This window comes from Protobothrops mucrosquamatus, unplaced genomic scaffold (genome assembly GCF_001527695.2).
Source record: "Protobothrops mucrosquamatus isolate PMUCROS unplaced genomic scaffold, P.Mucros_1.0 scaffold996, whole genome shotgun sequence".
In the NCBI taxonomy this organism is placed as follows: domain Eukaryota; kingdom Metazoa; phylum Chordata; class Lepidosauria; order Squamata; family Viperidae; genus Protobothrops; species Protobothrops mucrosquamatus.
The window spans coordinates 148,371-164,820 of record NW_015387234.1 but is presented as its reverse complement, the minus strand read 5'-3'; the positions used below and the strand labels follow the sequence as shown (position 1 = coordinate 164,820).

General features: G+C 36.1%; 1 protein-coding gene across 1 annotated transcript; it reads right to left on the bottom strand.

The window, feature by feature from the left end:
* Positions 1–282: 282 nt before the first annotated feature.
* On the bottom strand, positions 283–13,539 carry FEM1C (fem-1 homolog C). Its single transcript, XM_015819836.1, has 3 exons — positions 13,380–13,539; positions 11,515–12,222; positions 283–3,433 (listed from the first exon to the last, which is right to left on the bottom strand). The coding sequence occupies exons 2-3, from the start codon at positions 12,056–12,058 to the stop codon at positions 2,124–2,126; spliced, it is 1,854 nt and encodes a 617-aa protein (XP_015675322.1). The 5' UTR covers positions 12,059–12,222; positions 13,380–13,539; the 3' UTR covers positions 283–2,123.
* Between the last annotated feature and the right edge of the window lie 2,911 nt (positions 13,540–16,450).

Below are 16,450 nucleotides of genomic sequence, written 5' to 3'. Positions count from 1 at the left end.
TATGCACTTTCATAAATAGTCCAATTCTGATATATGTCTATACGATAATAAATTGAAAATAAGCTAAAGTAAATATTCAATGAACTGATATTATTTCTTTTACTATCCTATTGTATGTCAAATTTCTATTTTCATTTTTTAAATAAATCACATTTTATTACAATCATATCTTAGATAATTTATCCTATTAGATAAAAAGGATTAATAGTTTAATCCTAGCGTATTAATTCCTCTTAACACTTTTTCCAAATGCAGGCAAAATATAAAACATGATTTATTTAAATTATATTCATCTTCTTTCCATAGGATACAAAAATAGAGAAGAAATGCAAGTTGAGATATTGCCTCTTTTGTTTTCATAAAGCTACTATTGAACTCAGCTACATATACTATATTATATTTTCTAATATCAATTTAAACATGGAAAAAAGGACCTGTGCGATAATTTAAATGAACAGCCACCCTGTGCATGTCACATTCAAATAATCAAGAGAAGACAATACTACTATATTTTTTAAAATCTTGCAACTGATTTATGTCACTGTTGATGCATTAAACTGATTCTGAATTTTTCCTGGATCATCTACAAATATAGAGTAACTTATGCGTTGCATTTTGAGTTGAAAAGGCATTAGTAGTAGTATTATCATCAGATATCAAATTAATAAAACACAAGACACCACATGTTAGATATAAAATAGGAATTCACATTGTATTCCACTCAAGGAAAAAGAACATTTTATTTTCTTGAGAACCATTTTATTTAAGACAGTTGCAGGTCTAATATGCCATTATAAGTTTCATTATGAATCAACAATAAAGTGCTGAATTATATTAATTACCTGAATCTTAATCTCATTTGTAGTCTTTACTTATGGTTTCCTTATCAAGTCTAAAAAGCCCTTACTGCTGTAATAGCTAAGCTGTTGTGCAAGTGTTAAAAAAATAGACAGCTTTCAGTGGAGGCTATGTAGGACCTCTGATGTTTCCATAAATATGGCTAAGGTATTATAGAATAAAATGCATGCACATTATCCATAGGAGTTATTTTAAAATGAAGAAGGGAGATTCTACAGATTCTTCTGTTTACAACCGTATTATTAATTGTACTAACTGAAGGCTAGATCTGACAAGCATCATGCCAACATGCTTTAGTTTCTTTTGTGGTTACGTGTTTTAAATAGTAATCTCAGACTGTCTGATCTAGTTATTCTTGCCAAATTTATAAAAAAAAAATCAGATTAAATTCAAAATAAAAATTTCTATGCCTAGTCGCATAGTCAGCCCCAGCAAAAAAAAAAAAATGGGCAGAGGAGAAGATAGCAATACATTACTTCTCTCTGCTTGCAACAAGACTTATTAAATAACTTTTACTCTTAATTTAATGTGGGTTTGCCAACATGAGCACATTTTACTCCAAATTCAGCACAAAACTCTGTAAAAAATCTATAGAAAGCAACTGCAGAAACAGCTAGGGGCAAAAAGTCAAATTAAAGTTTATACAGCTGACGACGTTTTCAAAAACTGTCAGGCTGTAAACGGCATGTTCCCAAGAAAGTTCTAACCAACTGCAAGAACACAGTATCAGAGCTGGAACTAGCCAAGTGGTGCATAGAAATATGCCAACACAAAAACAGTCATATTGAAGCCAGTGCATAGAGAGGATAAAAGCACTTATGGTAATTGCAAATGTCAACAAGTCTTTACAACTTGTACAGTTCAGCAATGAACTCATTAGAAAAAAGTAGAAATGCTCAAGCAGGAACGAAAAAAATGATTTCCCAACTATAGAAGATTCACACACTAGTAAGAATAAGACAACATCACAAAATTATTCAATTCAGTCCTAAACAACCAACAGGCAAACTAAACCAGAATAGACAAGCCTTTGGCTGGCAATTTTAGTGAGTCCAAATATAGTGTTACATTTCTAAATAATCCACAAAATATATTATATGATATGTTTCTTTTAAATACTGGGTAACCAATTCGGCAGATCCATTTCTAATGATTTAGTCAATTATCAAGATAGACCAAGCTGAATGAACAATGATGTGTCGCTGGCATATCATAACTATGTTACTAACTCATGCTCCCAGCTCCAAAAGTCTATTGTGAGGCTATCATCTATGTAGCAAAACAAATTTCTCAAGTTTTTCCGGGATGTGCCCTTGGTAATTTATGCAATGATTCACAATGACACGGGCAGCAAGACACTGCAATGTAGTATGGTTGATTGGCTGGATCAAGTTCTTTGCCATCTCTTTTTCATCCAGCAAGTCAATAGCAGTCTGTTTGTGTAAGTTTGTTGCATCAAAATGTGCACCTGACTTGATAAGAAGATTCATAATGTCAGGATGGTTGTTCAGTGCAGATATGTGCAAAGGGCTGTTGTCATCAGAGTCTCTAGCATTTACATCAGCACCACATTCCACTAATATAGCTGTGACTTGCAAAGAAGGAAATTTACAAACTGGGTAGCGCCCCACACAAGTTGTGTTCTTATCAACAGCCAAGTGGAGTGGGCTAAAGTTATTTTTTCCCCTAGGATGCAACTTAAGAAATTGATATATAGTCTGTTTCTTAAAATGATCTTGTTCAGTACTACAAGGAACTTTTTCCAATAAGCAAATTAAATGCAAAATGATGGAAAGAGCTTTGTTGAGCTGTATTTGGTCAGGTGGACACTGAGTCTGTTTGATAGCACGTTCTATTTCAAGGACACTTTTGCACAGTATGCCCATAAGATCATCAAAGGTAACTGTTGTGCCCAGTAGACCTTTTGCCCTGTCCTGTAACATGAATGAAAAGAGTTCAGCAAATGATAAAAGACTGCTGGCAGTCATAGGGCTCAGAGGGTCCAAATTACTCTGCTGCATGTCCAAAGCATATTTCCAGAGATTGATACATCGTTTGAAGTTTCCAGAATCTGCATAGACAGCACCCCTGTACCGAATATAGTAGGATGTATCTGGGTGAGAAGGGCCAAGAATACGTTCTCTAATTAGCAATGCCTGCATTCTCATCTCATCAGGGTCTGCAATTAGGTTCTCTAACTCTTCAGCATTGTTCACTTCCTTGGCATAATCATAGGCCATAATTAATGTCTGAGGTATAGGTTTGTTGAGAACATTAGTCCTATCGCTGTACCTCATATCCATAGCTCTTTTCCAGTACTTCAAAGCACCAAGCAAGTCTCTCTTTTTGTCCACAAATGTGGCTCCTAAGAGTTCCAGGGCATTGATGCATTCTGTTTTGCTTGTCTCAACATGCTGAGTCAAAAAGTCAACTATGTTTGTGTGGCCTGTAACACTTGCAGAGAGAAGGGGAGTCATTCCATAACCATCTTTTTCCATCTTCGCACAATACTTCAGAAGCATCTTCATGATTTCCAGGCTACCGGATTCTGCACAGTCATGCAATGCTGTATTTCCTATTAGAAAAGAGAAAGCAATGATAATGAATTTTACTATAATCTTCAGAGCAAGACTACATCTATTATAAGTATCTAATAAAAGGAAAATGCTGATTAAATATCAAATACATTATCTAATTCTAACTGCTGAAATGGTATTTCATAACCTAAGTAGATATGCAAATAAACAAGCATCCAAGGGTAGTATAATTATATCAACACCATATCAAAAAAGACTGTCGAATCATAGAAAAATAAGAAAAACAATTAGTATTGCATATGTATATATCTTAAAATTTGCCAACTCAAAAAGCTAAGTGATTTTTTTTTACAATCTTCCTGCAACCTTTCAGCAGACATTCTTACTGTATTCTGACTGTTTAAAGAGATAAAAGAAATACCATTCTATATGTTCGTCCTTCTAACCAATATTCAGGCCTTTAGATAAAAGAGAAGAGCATTGGAATAATGACAGGATCATATAGGAAGGGCTTTCTCTCTCCCTCAACTGGTAACTGCAGAATAGTAAAATAGTTATCCAAATAAAAAAGAAAAACATAAAGACTAGTTTCTTTTTATTGTTGTGTTAGCATCCCTAGCCTACAATTCATATGATGTCAGCCTCAAGCTGACAACCTAGATCAGGCACGTCAAACTGCTGGCTCATGGGCCGGATGCATCACACTGAAACTGTGCCCAACCCATTGCCGGCAATGGGGAAAAAGTCCCAATACGTTGCATGACATCACGGGTTTGACATGCCTAGCCTAGATCAAATCAGGAAACAGCTCCATAGAAAAACTAGAGCTATACATTACAGAGATAGAATAATGCAACAGAATGTTGCCTTCCTTCCTCTTACATGACTGGGAGATGGAGGAGCCATCTGAGTCTTTTTCTAATATTCTCTTATCCCCCTGGGCTTAACACATGTTTCTGCATATGTTATAGTCTTGATGGTTTCTCCAAGGTCATCTCTATGGCTCCTCCCACATGATGGACTAGGTTCTTCAAAAATCAGGGGAGCATATTGGTTATAACATTGGGCTATAACTGGAAACTTGCTGAATGGATTTTGGATTAACCACTCTTTCTCCACCAAGCCAACCTCACATGGTTGTTGTGGGGGAAAAAAAACAAAACAAAATGAGAACCTTATGCAGAGATGAAATCTTGGAGAAAAGGCAGAACATAAATAAATAAACATAAATTATTAACAAATGGTGCTCATCTTGGCAATTCAAAATGCTAAGATATTTTCTGATGAAACATTTAAATCAAATCAGGTATTTAATCATGTATTCAATACTAATAGCCAAATATAATTTGTTTTTAATAAATGTATCTACTATTTTAAATAGTGAAACTGAACTGCAGTGTTAACCTAAGGATAGGAAGTATCAGTGAATTATTTCAAATATCAAAATAGTATAAACAAATTGATTTCATAGGCAGCCTTACCAATTTGCCAACTATAGTAAATTTAGGTACATGTTTGAATTAGATCAAGTAGCTATCTAAACTGCAAATTCTCACTAAATTCTTGACTAAGTTCCACTATTTCCTGCAGGAACACTCTGAATGTTATATATACAATAAATATATTTATATTTATTATTCCAAAATGAAGTGTTATTATTTATTATTCCAAAATGAAGTGTGTATATATACTACATATGTAGTTCAATATAAACAGAAGACTGCAAGACAGAAAAGTTGATTCAAAATGTTGCTTTGCTTTCCTACTGCTTTACTACCCAACTGTCTTAGTATATACATTCTAAAATTATGCTGACATTTAAAAGTATTTTATCCTATCACTGAAATGAGCTACTGTGATGTTTCAAAATGGACCAACAATATAGTACTGGAAAGCTTTCTGCAAAACAGTTTTTTGTAATACAGCCGAAAGAAAAATGAAGTACATTGGTTTACAAAAGTGTATGCTTATTTGGGGAGGGAGGGAGAGATCTTTGTAAGCTAGCAGGGAGCATTATATGGAGCAGTTAAAGTTAAGAATATACTAATACAAGCAGAGCACCTTTAAAAAAGATATAGACATCTAAAGTTTGATATCAGTTAAACCTGGAAATTGCCAAAACCATATTTTACCAACTTCTCTCCTCAGATTCCACAATAACATATAAGAAAACTGTGCAATCTGATGAAAGAATTTCCTAAGGACATATGAGAACATATCTACAGGGAAACCCCAGGAATTCTAACCAATCATCTTCTATCTATTTCCCAAAATACACAAACCAGATCACCTCTGTGTTGTCTTAAGCACAGGATGGAATATCTGGTTTCATGGATTTTGTATTCAGATTTTATGCCACCAGCATTCCCAGCTACACAGGAGACACCACAGACTTCCTAAGAAAATTGAATTCCATAAGCAAAATCTCTCTAACAAAACCATTTAACTCATCAGGGATATTGAAGTACTATACACTATAATCCCTCATAAACATAGACTCCAAGCTATCAAAAATATCATCACTAATGTCCAAGTGCACACCTTACCACCAGACTATGTGATTTTGTATTTATCTATAACTATTTCACTTTTGGCATGTACCTGCACATCAGTGGCACACTATATGCACAGTTCTCAATATGACAACATTTTCATGGCTGATCTAGAACAATATTTTAACTTACTCCATGAATCCCCTCCTTTTAATTCTCCTCATCTGAACTGATAGAAATTAATCTTTCTCCAAATTCTATTATGGCTTTAAGAACTTCCATGTCACCATCAACCTTGGCCTAAACCTATCCACAGAATAATCTATTTCTCCAATGTCAATTTAATATCATTATACAATGGACACAAAAGCATCACATTAAATAGGAAACCTACAGATTGCCATGGATACTCATTTGAGAGAAAACTCAACTAATGGAATTAAACCAGCATTCAGGAGGCTGAACCACTTATATAGCGAGATCAATAGACAAATCAACAAAGAGATGGCCAATTAAAAGAAACAACAACAAAACAGAAGAGACCATTAATCAACAGAACACCTACAACTACAGCTCAAACCACTCAAGTACATTATTAACAAGCTACAGCCCATACCAGACAATTACAATGCATTTTCTCAGACACTGGATGGCCAGTCCATACTTTCATATAGACAACCTGAAACAGATTCTCACAAGCAACAAGAAACAATAGGACAAGATGCCAACGTGAGAACTAGCGCTTGCAACAATCCCAGATGTCTAATTTGCCCCTACTTCTACGTCAACAGCACCATTACAAGTCCCAACAAATACATATAAAAGATTAGAACTATCTTCACATATTCTTCCTCTAATGTAGTAAGACATATATTACAGCAATGCCCCTGTGGATTCTAAGTATGACAAATCGGAGAAACTTTGTGCAAAAGAATTAATGGACAAAAGTTTGACATCAGAACTTAAAACAAGAATAAAATAATATCCAAACATTTTAAGCTTCCTAGGGCAGACCACAAAGTGACTGTTTTGGAAAAATAAGACTAACAATACAATTGACCAAGAAATTCCCAAATTCACATACATCAAAACACTCCAGGCAATCTCAGAAAATCTCAACAAACATATGGATCAACAAACACAGTGGATTTTTATACATTACGGTTATTAGTTGATAAAGTACTTAATAATTTGTCTCACATATAATCTGCATACCCAACCTAAATACACCTCTCCCCTATTTCACTCCACTTTAAATCCTACATCAATCTAGCTACTTATACATCTGAAGAAGCGAGTTGCAGCTCAAGAAAGTTTAAATTTTTTAATAAAATTTGCTAGTCAGAAAAGATGCTATCAGACACCCAGTTTTTGCTACTCTAATAAACATTTCCTCTTATAATCGATGGGCTATGTCACATATGTGGATGGGATTGGGTTAAATAACAAAGATAAGTTGTTTTTTAAAAACCCATAACTTAAGTTTTGTACTACAGCTTTCATATCTTTTCCTACTTTAAAACAGGGAGAAATGTAGTTATTTTTTGTCAATCACAACAATCCCAGGGTGAACTTTGAAGACTGTAAGTTATCTGACCCAGTTTATGGCATTAGGTCAGTTTGCCAGATTATCCTATTTGTTATAGCTGGATTCACAATCTAGAAATATGAAATATAAAAAAATTACCCCTCTTGAAAACATTTACTTATCCTTATACTTTACTTAGACACAACTATAAAGAGCTTACTATTTATAAATCCACAAAAAAGGATTAAAGAAGTACGATGCATAATGGCCTTCCTCATCTTGAAAGAATACTTAATGTATTTATACAAACAATACATGATATAACTATTTCTTTATCTATTCAACAAAAGAAATTGTTTACAGATCATATTTTGAACTTTTTAAATTGATCTTTTACACAGCAATATTACCACCGGCTCCTAAAATTCACTGAAATATTTTTGTATTTTAACAACTGAAATATATTTCAAATAGCTATATATTTACTTCAGTTTCTTTCTTAACTATGTCTTTAATTTACTATTTAAGCTAAAAACATTATAAACATAGTTGCTGAAAGTACTATAATGCCCATAGGGTTTATCATCAAAGGTTCAACCATACTCTGATATACAGTATAATTATTGATTATAGGTAGTCCACGATTTACAACAATTGAGCCCAAAATTTCTGTTGCTGAACGAGACAGTTAAGTTTTACCCTATTTTACGACCTTTTTTGCCACAGTTAAGTGAATCACTGCAGTTGTTAAATTAGAAATACAGTTGTTAAGTGAATCTGATATTAGTGAATCTGGCTTCTCCATTGATATTGCTTGTTAGAAGATCACAAAAGGTGATCACATGATCTGGGGCACTGCACCTGTTATAAATATGACTCAGTTGCCAAGTGTCTGAATTTTGATCATGTGAACATGGCGTTGCTGCAACTGTTGTGTGAAAAATGATTAGTCACTTTTGACAGTGGCATTGAAACTTCAAACGGTCACTAAAAAAACTGTTGTAAGTTGAGCACTACCTGTACATGTTCATTAGTCTTTGAATTTTAAGTATTATACTAGTTTCTATCTTCTAGGATCACATACAAATCAGCATATATTATACCAAGAGAAAAAAAATGTAAATAACAAAGTGGGAATTAACATATTTCTTCTGTCTGTCTCTAGAATATTCTGCAACTTGTTCTTTCATAGACACAGCAAAATCACACGCTCAGTTATCGAGAGCTTAGTAATTCTAAAAACTCAAATATTAAAAATGCACCCACCTAGCATTTTTAAAATAGCTTTGCAGCAGTATATTACTCAGATTTATTTCTCCATACTATTATCAGAAAGATTTTCAAAGCAAGAAGCATAGAAGTCTTACAGAAAATGATATTCTACTATCACAGTGTATGCTTGAAAAGAAATATTCTTTACAGATAACCATTTAGAAAAGCTTCCCTGACAATGAAACAGATGGTATCAGAAAAACTAATTGTTTTTATTAGATTTTATCAAAGTTTATAGATTTTTGCTATTTTTTGATGCAAATAGAGATAGACTATCAACGCTTATATGCATCCATATGTCCTATTGAATTTGATGGTACTTGTTTCCCTAAACTTAAAAAAAAACATTTGAATTGATAGAATTGATAGAATTGATAGTGTTCTCCAGCACTATCTATATAAGTATTTGCCAAGCACCAATAACTTTTATTTCTATGTTGTTGCTTCTGTTAATAATTTTAGTAAATTACAGATTTTCAGAACTTGAATTATTTACACATTTTAAACTGAAAACTAATGTTATGAAGGCCATCAAATTGTTTAGCTGGCTGGCTGGTACCAAGATTCAAGTCCCAATTTAACTATGTAATTCAGTAAGTAACTGGGTAGTCACCATCTTTCAGCCTGAACTATTACATAGAATTTTTATTGTAGTGAGAAAATGATACACATTCCATTTATATTGCTTTAAGTGTAAATAATAGGGAAATGCAATTAATAAATAGCACATTGTTAAACAGAATAATGGACAAACTGACAACTGCTGATAAAATTATTTGTAATGCACCCGTAAGTAAAAGATAAATTGTAGTCAATACAGAAACAATCCACCTCCTGAAAGTCTCCTCTCTTATAAACTATCAGATCATGCTTCAAAGATTGGAGGACAACATCCATACAAGGACCTATAAGATCCCATTTACCTTATTTAAATTATCAAGTTCTTTATTAGTGAGAAAATTCTATTGAAAAGTCTTGGCTTGTGCATAACATTAAACAATGACTTATTATGTATATACACATAAAACGTTTCCATGCAAAAGCACTGCTAGTAAATATTCTCCTTTCTGCACCTTCTCTTCCTACAAAGAGGAATAAAACAAAATCTGTTTTGAGTTTAGCAAAGTTTGACATTTTAAAATAAAATGTCAATTGCTAAACAAGCCACCTTCGATTCTGGATTGTATCTGCAGATTGCTTAGCAAATGCTTATTTTAAACCATAAAACCTACTTTGTAAGTAACATAAAAAAATCTGTTAAATTATTCTTTTCATTTATTTCTTTACCTAGTCATGGAATGATGAAGTAATAATATATAAGAAATCTTGGCATAAAGTTCGTATGATATGCAGGTTATGTATGAATCTGTCTTACAACATACTTTACAAAAAATTAAAAAATAATGTACTAAAATGAGGCTGAGAATTTAAGGAAAGGAGGTTAGGCTCTGCTGCCAAGTTCAGTAACAGCTTCTTCATGTTATAAAAATAGAATTCATCATACACTGCTCTAAGAGCAGAACTTATATTTCAATTATGAGTCATTCAGTAACACAGTGAAAACTGACAGGACTAGAAGTTCACTAAGCAACAGAAAGCAGAGCACTGAATATTGTGTTTAGAAATTGTGTAGTGATTTTTAATAACTATGTTGTAACTTCTAATCTGTGAGATAGACTAATATAGATTGCCATACTCTATATGAGAAGTTAATACATTACTTTATGAGCTTATAACCAAGATAATCATAGACATCCCAAAAACAAGCCATTCATACTCGATTTATAAAAATTTTACTGTCACTCAATATTTAATTGCATATAATGAGTATTATTTATGAAAAATTAAATATATTTCACCCCTGCCAAATTTTGGAAGAATGAAAGCTATTATAATGCCAGAGTTATTATAACATTTTTTTAAAATGGGAAGATAGAATCAAGTGTACCTGAGTCAGGGACAGGCTAGTTATAATAAACAGTTGGCTGGAAGAATGGTCATACTTACTAAATCAGGAACTATGTTAAAAATGAGGAAAAGGTGTTATGAAAATATAACCTCATGCTCACAACTAGAACAAAAAGACAAGGCAGGGCAGCTGCCATCACAGTATAAATTAGAGAAACACTTTGAACATTGTTTCAGTAGCCTAGGGAGAACCATAAGAAGAACACAAAGGGATCTGTTGTGATCCCAATACCACATCCTTTGTTTATTCCATCACAGAGTGACTAATTTCATTCAGTTCCTTATCATAAAAATTTCAGCAGGTGGCAGCACCTGGCTTATGTCTGTCTGAGCTCTGAAGTTATGTAGAACTGGGCCTCATTAGAACTTGAATAAGAACCACCAAGGAAATCAAGGGCTGTTGATTACAAAGGAAGTGACAAAATCCCAGGAAAAGGCAATAGCAATCCTTCTATAATTTTGCAGGTTTGTACTTTCAAATAAATAATATCTGTAAAAAAACAACTTTTTATTTACTTTTCCTATTTAGTATGTAGTGATAAAATTCATGACCCCTCCCAAAACCCCAAAACCTTAGGTTCCACACAATGCTTTTAGAAAAAGATGTCTCACCAAACTATTCCAAAATATGCATGCATGTGGGCTTAATTATATATACAGCACCAGCAGAATATACCCAAAATAACATTTTGTTAAAAAACTATAATTTATAGGATAAAGCTTGTTAAAGCCTAGGTAAATACTGGAAGAACGAATCAAAATGTGGCTTAGTTTGCTCACACTTTGAACCTCTAAGATGAATATTCTGAAGAGAGTTTTTTTTAGCAGTTGCCCTTTTAAAAATGGATACTGAACTCACCTTTGACACTTTTTCTATTTACATCTGCCCCTTTCTCAAGTAAATACTGAGCAATTTCTTTGTGTCCTTTGTAGCAAGATATCATAAGACATGTATGTCCGTGACGGTTAGACACTTCCAAGTCTGCTTTGTGTTCCACAAGGTACTTTACAATTTCTAGGTGACCATCAAAGCAGGCAGCTCTGAGAGGTGTTGAGTTTGTCAAAGTGGTATTGTTGACAGATGCTCCATGATTTAATAAAGACTGAACCACTTTCAAATGACCAGCTGCTGATGCCGCCCATAGCGGTGGTGCCCCTTCAATAGTCTCACCATCAAAGTTCACAGAACCACCAATTTCTATAGAAGCACTGCAGTGTTCCAGTAGGTGTTCCACCATGTCAAGATGCCCATATCGGGCTGCCATTAGGAGGGGGGTGGCACCATTTGTTTTTTCTGACATCAGCAAAGCCATCTCGTCTTTAGTTTTATTTGCCAGTAACTTGGTGAGGAGTCGCAACTTGCCATCACGAGCAGCATTGAATACGGCTGTCTTAAGATCCATTTAGTCTTGTCCTCTTCAGAAGCAAGATGAATGCAAGATGCCTGTGCACTGGGACCACAAATTTGGATATTATTCTGTGAATTATCCTTGGCAGATGTGTTACCGTTGTATACTACATCAACTTTCAACATGGGACTTCCAAAGCAAGCGCTATATTTTGCAGCCTAGAACAAAATACATATTTTAGATTTGTGAACTATTGAAGCAGCTACGCTGTTTTTAATACCTGCTCTTTATCCAATATTTATATTTCTTTTACTTTTATACTTTTTTATAATTTTAGAGCTTTTAATAATACCATTTTGTAACTATTCATTGTTTTGTAGTTTTGTTTACGCTGCCTGGAGTCTCATTTGAGATGGGCAGCTATATAAAATTACAAATAAATAAGTGAATATATTGCTCAAATGGGTCTTTTTTTAATTACCAAGTGAAACACTTAGAACAATGCCCGGGCCCTTATTTACACCCTCCTTCCTCAGAAGTCCCCTTCCAAAAAACACAGCTGAAATCCCCAATTTTCTCTCTGTTTTTGCCATCGGAATTAAATTGTAAATTATTCTAGTAATCCCACGAATATCTTGCTCGACCAACCCTGAAATCCATCCTGGGAACAACCCTTCTGACCATCTATTGGCACATTAGACTGCAACTACTGGGTTGGTCACAAAATAGTAGGGATGATGTTAGTGCCTGGGATTGAAGTTTTGTCCTGCAAATGTCACAGATCTCCTTCCACCCCCAAAAGCATGAAGCGCGCCCTCAAGCCTCGAGGAGACCTGAAGTGTATCTTTCCGCCAGCTTTGCCTGTTATCTCTTTTAAACGATTTTAGCGACCACGAATATCTAATCTTATTCCTCCCTTCTCGAAATTCGACACCCACATGCGAGGACCTCAACCTATCTTAGGATGCCTCTTCCCCCTCCCTCCCGCCGCCGCCGCCGCCGCAGCTGCAAAATCGTTACGGGCACGACGCGACTCTGAACGCCCTTTGTCACGTCTTTCCTCGGGGAGCCTCGGGTGGCGAAGGGCAGCAGGAACAAGCAAATCCCGGCACCCTCGGCTTCAGGGAAGTCCCCGGCTGGCGGCCGGTCCCGTTTCACTTTCCATTTGCCCGCCTTCGAGATTTCGCTGCCGCCGCCGCCGCTCAACCGCTTCCCTCCCCTTTACTATCCCCGACAGTCAGGCGGGCGGTGGGGCGGACGGGCTCCTTAGACGCCCGAGAGCGAGGCCAGGGCGGAGACTACGGACGGGGTTCTCTCTTTCCTCCCCCGCCTCGAGCAGAGCAGGGAGACGATCCTGGCCGGGGAAACGAACTACCTTCCCGAGGCGTGTTGAAGGATCGGCGTCGACTCGGCTCCCCGAAGCAGCCTCCGCGCCGCTTCTTTACACCGAAGCCTCCGCCACCGCCGCCGCGCCCCGTTCCCAACGCAGCTCCTCCATGACAGGGCAGGCGCTCCCGACAGCAACGACCCAGCCTCCGCCCTCTCTTCCCCCTCCCTCCCTCCCGCTCCGGCGAATAAACACACCCTACCTTACTACCGTCCGCCTCTCTCCACCCCTCCCCTCCGATCAGGCCCAAATGGGGAAAAGCGTAAGGCGCAGGAGGTAGGAGGCGGGGCTGGGCGAAGGACAAGCTAGGCTGAGAGCGCAGGAACGAAGACGGTTGAGAAGGCGAGGGCGGGTGCTAAGCTGGAGTGGGGCGGCGCCGTGAGGTGCGGACGGCTGCTGACTTCTGGCCTGAGGGAAGTCGGAGAAGTCGGGTCGCGCAACGCTGGGCTAAATTAGCACATAATGGAGGCGAACGGGCGCCAAATGAACGTGGCCTCTGAGCAACCCACCTCCGCGAGGCTTCCCCTGGCGCCCTGCCAGTCTGACTCAGTTTCCCGCCCGCTCCGTGCGGCCAGCCGAAGAAGCAATGGATGGTTTCTTTGGGCTGGCGTCTGGGCGACAGAGGGAGCGGGAGCCGCGAAGTGTTGATTACCGGCCAGATTATAATTCTGACTAGTTGACCAGCACGCTGCGGTTCAAAAAAACGAAGAAAATATGTTTGGGGGGATTTTGTTGTACCGTCAGTTGCGTTGGTTTCTTGGAGTTACGTGTAAGCAATTTGGGGTGTTCGTAGGAACTTTGGGGGGGAAATCACTTTCCAGAAATATTTTCCGTCTATATTCAGAAACCTTGAGGTGTTACTATTTATTTACTTACCTACTTATTTATTACCTTTTACATCTAGAATCTAGATATGAGCACCTCAACTCCGTAAGACTTCACTTCCATTACTTTCAGTGACTATTCTGAATTGAATCTGGATCTAAATTGTGTTAGATCCGGATTCAATTCAGACCTGACTATATGGTAAGCATAAAACCAGTCCCAAGCAGAATTTGTAGGGCTTCTACCTAAAGGCGTGCAGCTATGTCATTTTTTTTCTTTCTGAAATACCTTTTTTCTATGGGTTAAGGAAAAAAAAAAATCCAAAACACTGGTTTAAAATGGGCCGGTTACAAATATGGATCTCTTAAAATTTTGTGAAAAAAGCAAGAGACCTATAAAAATCTTTTGAAGGACCTCATTTGGTCTTGGATGTCAGTTTGCACTGTATGCCAAATATGGAGTGCTTATGAAATTAAAATTGGATGAGCTGACTTAAATTATACAGAATGAATAATGGGATTTTTACTCAGGTGCGTGGTAAGTGATGTGTAATCAAAGAATAAAATTGCCTTCAGTGTGATAGGTTTGAATACAATAGCTAATATTACAGTTCCAAGTATTCTTAAGATCCAATCCTAAAAATAAAGTCTGTTTTAACCCATCTCTTAACTGAAATCTCTTAACTGAAGATGAAGCATTATTTGGATTACAATTCTACTTCTGCACATTTGACACTTTAAGCTTCCAGCTTGTTCTAAGGGTAACCTGAGCACGAAACAGTTTGCATAAGGTAATTATCTTTTCATTATCCTGTGAGTTCATTCAAGTTCTTGATAGAGTTTTGCTCCATATTCTAGCCAATGGAATTATAGCTGATAGGCATGTAAGATATGATTTTCTCAGTTATATCTTAGAATGTAGCATTCCTTGTTCTGATAATCCTGAATAATTCTTTAAAGCATTCGACTGCTTAATAAAACAATTTAACATATAGGTATTAAACTATTCTCCTTTTTCCTGCAGTGTTTTAATAATTTGTATAATATAGTTACATTGGTTTTTTTTTAATATATAATCTTTTTAGAGATATTATTGGTGTGAAAATCCTGAAACAGCTTCAATTACATTCCTGGATTGAAAATTGTGGATTATATATATCATCCTATAAGTATCATAATAAACTCATTCTATTGGGTACCTGTTTACATGTAGTCAAAATATTATCTACAGTATCCCAAAGAAATCTGCAATTTTAAAGAATTATAAGGCTTAAAGAAGTTTAATTTTTCTTTAAGAAAAGAAATGCTACAGCAGAATAGCAAAGACCAATGAGAAGTGAAAGCATTCACCACTGTGAGAAAACAAAAATTGGAAAATGAAGCAAGAGAATGAACTGTCCTGAGAAAGGTCATGATGCCAGTAAAAATAGGACTCCACACGCAATATATTTTGTAGGTTCATATTAAGCAATAACTTTAACACCACTTCACCCAGACATGGAAAGTGCAGTTCTAGTTAATAAAGTAGCAGGACATTCTATTTTATCTTAGGGCTCTTCTGGTATAGTTGTGTTAACATACATTTGCTCAGCCCTTGAGTTAACAGTAAAGTATGCCAGCATAAATCCACCCAATAAAATGTAGCCCTAATCTGCATCAGTTGCAAAAGCAATAAATGTGTACTTCTCAAGAATGGCTATAACCAGCAACATCCAGAAGTAGCCTGTGGAATAGACAGTGCCACAGGAACAGGCCCCTCACCCACCCACAAAACAGACGCACATAAACCTTGTATCAGAAAACCTGTGATATTCATTGGTGGTAGAATCCAAGTCTCACTGTTCTAAATTTTCTGTGATACAGATTTAATATTCTCCCAAAAGAGAACACTAACTGCCTTTTAAACCTAAAGTAAGGTAAATATGGCATAAATTGTGACTGGGCAGATACAAATGTTCTTTCCTGAATTTTTTTTTTCACTTTTTAGGTAATTAATCTAAAGACATTTCCCAATAGGAACCAACAATGTACAAATAAGCTTCTGGGTAGACAAATCATAAAGCACAACAAATCTCTAATGACAGTAGTGTAATGGGCTTTTATAATTTATTAAACTAATATGCTGCCTGGCTCCCAACAACTCTGGGCAACTCACAACAATCAAATTACAATAAAATCGATAAAATATAATCTATGATAAGTGTGACGGCTAGATGAAATAAAACTGGAGTAGGG